The sequence below is a fragment of the Poecilia reticulata genome, linkage group LG8 (assembly GCF_000633615.1).
Source record: "Poecilia reticulata strain Guanapo linkage group LG8, Guppy_female_1.0+MT, whole genome shotgun sequence".
Taxonomy (NCBI): Eukaryota; Metazoa; Chordata; class Actinopteri; order Cyprinodontiformes; family Poeciliidae; genus Poecilia; species Poecilia reticulata.
The window spans coordinates 1,588,714-1,595,354 of NC_024338.1; the positions used below are offsets into that span (position 1 = coordinate 1,588,714).

Sequence of the window (6,641 nt, forward strand, 5' to 3'; positions counted from 1 at the left end):
AAGCTAGCATGGCTAACGCGATTAAAGTTTAGTAAAAAGCCTTTTCAGGTGAAATAAAATCTTTAATGTATGTCAGATACGGTACACATTGCATATTGATCTGTTCAGCTAACGTAAGGCTGTAACAGACAGGCTTCAGGATGTAGAAGTTGTATCGGTACTGCCATTATGTTGTACTTGGCTAAAAGGTTTTCATAATGGATCTGTTTATTATTGACTTTATTTTTTTCATTCATGTTACGGCCCTGGGCCTTGTAGGCTGGGTTGCAAGTGTCTTGTCCGTTTCTGTGCTCCTCCCCTTTGCAGGTGTCTCTGATCCAGTGATTGGGAGCGCAGAGTATTTTAACCTGGCTGTCTCTGTTGCTGGTGACTTGTGGCTTGTCGCCTCAGCGTCCACTCCGCCGCTGCGATGTTTGGTTGCCAGGCCCCGGCTCCCCTCCTTTTGCACTTTTGAGTGGGACCTCAACACTCTCATATGCACTCATACAACACATCCAAGCATTTGCATTACACAACTGTTACTGATATCCACAATCCATTGTTGTTTTTGTTAATAAATACTCATTTGTTTGCACTTTAACCGCGGCATGGTCTATTGTTTTTGTTATGACCCTGAGCCAGTCGTAACAATTCCCTAAACATAAAGAAAGCAAAGCAATAATACTTACACCAGCAGACACTCCTTTGTTCTTATTGATCCTACGACGGTTGAGCTGCAAATGCGGTCGTGCACAAGCTTTGATCCAAGCAAGGCTTTCCGTTTCAGATTTTGGAAATCTGAATTTTAGTTCCACAAACACGATCAGGATACGTGATATCGCCTGTACAGATACCCCACTGACGGAGAACCAATTTTTTCCGAGTCCTGATGCAAAAACTTTGTTGGTCTGGTAGTCCACAATGTATATTAGCATGAGTTTGTGAGATGGTAAGGCACGTGATAGCTGCGCTGTGACGTAAAATGGGCATTAGCCAATGAAATGCGGCCCCTGTGGTAAGGTCCATTCTCAAACAGAGTAGAAAAGACATGCCGAGGATAGACTTGGCTTTAGATGAACGGATATTTTTGTGCAGAATTAGGGGTGCGTGGATTTCAGTGATATGTAAAGGTAAGACAGCAATAAGATGTTTTTGTTTAGTTTTTTAATTAAATGTGCATTGGGCTACAGTTAATGTTTAAATAATTCAGTAAAGTAGAAGCGGTAGCTAATCTAATCTCATGTGTAAGGGGAAATGAAAACTAAAATATATATTTATGCTTTTATTTCTTATAAAAATATATATTATTTTATTTATATATTGTTTTATTTATTATTATGTAGGATATATATTTATTTTATATATATATATATCTACTTTTATTTTTATATTTATTCTTTTATTTATTATTATGTCAGTTTTGGTCCTCCATAGTTATGAAGAACAGAAAAAGAAATTAAAAGATGTGACTTTCTGTTGTCCTAAAACTAATTTTAGGGGATTTCTTTGGTAAGTCTCTTACTGTGCAAAACCGCTTCAAATTCATATATCATGTTTGCTGAGAGCAAATATTAACATGCTTTTGCCTTTTCTGCTTGTTTCAGTTTTCCCATTACAGATACACCCGCATGCCTTTATCTATTATAAGAACAGATAAAGTGGTTATAACAGCAAAGCGTCCACCTACTGTCATTCGTTTCATCATAACCTATTGTATAATTGGTTAAAATGAACTCCAGGCAGATGGGAATACTCAGATTTTTAGACAATAAGAGAATGTAGATATTGTCCCCACGAGAAATAGAGAGAGTGAGAGATATGGAACGTGGCCCTTCACATGCAGCAGCTGTATTTAAACAAATCTGTTTTCTAGATGGATAAATAGATGGATGGACAGAAAAATTTAACTTTGGATAGGATCATTTTCTTTTGAGTTAATGTTTTGAAACAGTTTCCATTGCTGTGTTTGATCACTGATATTTTCCACAGTCTATTGTGAGTTGGGTATATTATCGAGTGAATTATTATGGTTGAAGGGGAAAATAAAAAAAAAAAGATTTAAAAAAAAAAAAAGACTATATTTTGCAATGTCCTGATGTTATTACAGATTGTATATGGTGATCAGGAAGATAAACCTCAATTCTAACAAACTACTTTGGGACAATTAAAATGGTCTATGTCAATTTTTTTGGGGTATTGAATTATTTTTAAACATAGTGTCATTTATTGGTAAAACAAATTTCTGTTCATTTTAAATTCCCATTTTTGGAGAAATTTTGTTTCTTGCCAAAATTTCTGAGGCGTTGTTATAAAAATTATTTTTTCCAGATTAACATTCGTTTGTAAATTAATGTGAGAACAAAGTAAACTTTCTAAAATATATAATTATTATTGTATAATAATAACAATAATAATAATAAAAAGCATTATTATTATTATTATTATTATTATTATTATTATTAATAAACATTATTATTATTAAACATTATTATTATTATTATTATTATTATTATTATTATTATTATTATTATTATTATTATTATTAATAAACATTATTATTTTTATTTATTTGTATACTTGAAATTGGTTGAGTCCAGTTTTGTAAAAGCAGAACACTTCTTGTTTTAAATTAAGATGACTGCGGTGCTTTTATATATATTTCGAAAATAAATATGCCCACTGTAGGCCAAATTAAACACAAGATAGAAATTCTGCGCTATATCATTAACACCGAAAAAGGTTCTGCACAGAACCAACGATAATTCTCAGAATATCTTAACAATTATCAGTAAGTTAATTGCTAAGAATATGGAAGATAATATAAACTCTGTGGATTGGCAGATTTAAAAGACAAAGGATTTCATGGTAATTTATTTTTTATGTAAATACTTTAACGAAGCTTTCAAAATGCTCTACTAATGTCTTCGGGTGTAGATGTAAAACCCTTTTCTCTTAATACGAATTTTTTTAATCAATTTTCAGGCGCTTTAAAGTGATGCCATTGAGTATGCTGAACCTCTGCAAACTTGATTCGCGTCTTCGGGAAAGTTCGCTATATGAGCCGATTAATTAGCGTCAAGCGGTGCAAGAACTGACGAGAAAATACGTTACCTGTTGACAACATTGCTTTCTGAATGTGTCATCCAATCCAGATGTAATAACGTAATAAGTCTCACCACGTTGGCTTTTTAATGAAAGTCACATTATCATGTAATCGCAGATTAAGTAATTGGGAAAATATGCGCGGAGGGGGTCTGTTTCTCCCAAATCTCCACTCTAACCCCACTGAAGCTCTGTACTAAAACTCTGCTCTACAGATAACATTTTCAAGCTTTTTGCACTCCGCTGTTCTCAATTAACGCGCTGTCTGGATGACTGTAAACCCACAGGGTGGAGGCCCTGTGAAAATTGGAAATTCCCTCAGCCTGCGGTCTGAGAGGACATTTTGACGGAAAAGATACTAACTGTGACTGCAAGGCAAAGCAGGCTTCAGCAATAATGATACAAATCATAAAGAAAGCATGTTTAAAATGCTCTTTAAAAAGACAATATTATCTACCAGATAAATCGAATAATCGAAAATAAAAGAAAGTACACTACAGTCTTTTCCGCACTGCAAGGAACGGAACGGTACGGTACGGAACGGTTCCAGCCCTGTTGTGATTGCATATACACCGAGGGCGCCATCGAAGCTGTACCTGATGTCATTATTTTTGAAACTAAACAATGGTTTCGATGTAGCGCCGAAGCCTTTTCCTCAGAGATGCGACGGAAAACTTTCTCTTTCGTCATTGACCGATCTAGCTCATTCTGTACTCGTTCATTGGCGAGTAAGCGGAGGAAAAAAATTACCTCATCATTAGACCAGGTGATTGCACTATATTGAGACGAATCCATTGCTAATTAAAACTAATAATAAAAATATTGAAAAGAGCACTCTTTACAAAATAAAATACAGTTTATTGAGAGCCAGCAATCAACGGAAAATCAACGTCTGACTCCATAACAACCAGCGGCCAATCAGCTGCTGGTTCTAAGCAGAACCGCTTGGCCGGCCCGATTGGAACCACAGCTCTTGTGGTTCCAAGGGGCCAGGTGGAACCTGTCGCAAGTTGGTCGAAACCGTTCCGTTTCGTACCGTTCCTTGCAGTGCGAAAACGCCTTAAGTTTAGTCTGTTTATGCATTTATTTCATCAGTGTAACCTTAAGTAGGGCATTATTTGAAAGCGCCAATCCCTTCAAACCCAACTGGAATCGACGCTTCTGATTCACAAAAACATGTCAGAAAACATTAAATTGTTTTCAGACATTAAAAACAATTTAATGTCAGTTTTTTTTTCAAATCTGTTCCAGTCATTACAATTTCAGAACAAATTTAGAAAAAATTAATTTAAGTGAATTAAGTTTAACTTGATTTAGTACAGCTTAGTTAAATGATTTCATCATTTCCGAACGAAGCTATTCTCAAGGTGAAGCACAAAACAAGCCCAATTTACATCCAGTTGGACAGAAATTATTCTCTGTCCAAACACACTCAGATTAGTTAAATTTATTCCAATACAATGAAAAAGCCAGATTTAAATTAAATTACAAAAGATTATATGACTGAAGCCACAATTTCGAGTTCATTATTATTTATTTGACTTACCATACTGATGACGTCAGTTGTTTTTGTTTTTCTCTCGGCCCCCCCTCCAGTCCGCTCTCACTTTTAGTCATCATGCTTACCCTCAAACATTGATCATATCGCAGATCAACAGAGCCCAATGTTCCCCTTTCTCGCAGCCAGCAGCTCCTTTTCTTTCCTCCTTCCAGCTTCACTTTTCCAGCCGAGGCGCACTGTACCCGCTCGGCTTGAAGGCTGCGTCTTTCAGTGCGCACGACCACGAGCCGTGGCCTATAAAACAGAAACAATCAGCTTGGAGGTTTTATTGTGGCTTTAAATTAGCCTCAAAAAGTAGCTGAAATAGTTTGCCCTTTAAAGTCAAGAGGCATTGCCACGCAGGACCTGGTTTAATAGAGATAATTAACAAATGTTAATTTGCCAATATAAATAGTGTCATGCAGCTCTAGAGCTACAAGACAAAACTACAAGCTAAGTTGAGGAGGCAAGTAAATAATGACAGAAGCTCCAGTGGGATTTTTTCAGTTAACTTGTCTTTTCTGGCAAAATGAATTAGGACTAGTGAGTTAGTGTAATAAGTGCATATCCACCAAACACAGAGCTGATTTAAGAGGTAAATACGGCAGCACTGACAGCTCTCTTGGTTACTATTATACATTCTGGAATGCGCGTGCTGCGTGACCCAAACGTTGCGTTTGAGTCGTCGTAAAATAAAATTATTAAATAAATAAAAATTGCACTCAGTTGACCCTCATAGTTTGAATGCAGTTTGTGCAGACACACTACCGGCTGGAATGCAATTTATATTTATTCAGTCAAAAATTATAGTGCAGAATTTACAGGCATTTTTGGGGGGGCTGTAAACGCTGCACTGCAGTGACGTGAAGGGATGGTGGACAAAGAGAGAACAGAAGGAGCTACGTCTCGTGTTTTTTCTTTCTTTTTGAGGGGTGGGGGGGGTGAGGGGGACTGGAGGGGGTACGTTTTTTATTTTTTATTTATTTTTTGCTGCAGTGGCGCTTTTCCAGGCTCAGGGTAAAGGTCCGGCCAATCAGCTGCACAGACCTGACTAACCCGCTAACATTTACGATGGGTAGGCTGTAGCACTTTGTTTCGCTACACTGAGCAAGTTGGTGATTGGGGAGGGGGAAGGGTTCAGAGAAAGAGAGAGAGAGAGAGAGAAAGAGAGAGAGAGAGAGAAAGAGAGAGAGAGAGAGAGAGCTCTGAAAGTAATCTGCAGAAGGGAGTGGGAAATAAGAGTGACAAAATTATCTTAATGTCTCTGCTTTTGTTCTGCATGAAGTAAACTTGCCGCGTATTCTAGATAATGTCCAAGAATGTCAATTTCTGGGACTTTGAGCAACTATTACGTGGACTCCATCATAAGTCACGATAGTGACGAACTCTCAGGCGCGCCTCGCTTCTCCAGCGTCCAGTTTCCCGTTTCCACCTCCGCAGCGACCGAAGGAGCCGCGCACTCCGAGCACGCTCATTCCGAGCCATATCCATCCTGCAGCTTCCAGCCCAAAGGTCCGGTCTTTTCATCACCATGGGGCCCCTTCAGCCCGCACCACGGAACTAGTGGTCTCCCTGCAGTCTACCATCCCTACATCCCGGGCCAGCATGTCGCCGCAGGAGCCGCAGACACAAGATACATCCGCTCATGGCTGGACTGCGCTCCGCGAGACTCCGAGATTTTCCCGGGCCAGAGCCAGGCGGGGCAGGTCAAACTGGAACCCCAGCTCAGCCGTCAAGGCGGGGAGCTTCCCATCAAAATCAGCGGACAACACGAGACTACCACATACATTCTAGAATCGATTTCCACGGCGGAACGCGAGCTGAACCCCCATCCGACTTCCATTCAGGGATCAGGATTTGACTTTTCAAAGGATGTCTGTGAAGGGAGTAAAGACAAGGACAGCGCGGATCAAAGTAAGTAAGTGATGCGAGGGAGAACTGCATGGGAGACGGTAAATACTTTAATGCCGCCTTAAAACAAGAAGAAAGAGCCGGAAAGTGTTCCCACCCTGCACCCAAA

General features: G+C 38.8%; 1 protein-coding gene across 1 annotated transcript in view; it reads left to right on the plus strand.

The window, feature by feature from the left end:
- The first annotated feature begins 5,821 nt into the window (after positions 1-5,821).
- hoxb9a (homeobox B9a) overlaps positions 5,822-6,641 on the plus strand; it is a 9,409-nt gene continuing 8,589 nt past the window's right edge. Inside the window, exon 1 of the mRNA XM_008415119.2 lies at positions 5,822-6,535. Within this exon, the coding sequence (XP_008413341.1) occupies positions 5,941-6,535 (595 nt within the window). The 5' untranslated portion in view covers positions 5,822-5,940. The remainder of the gene's footprint in view (positions 6,536-6,641) is intronic.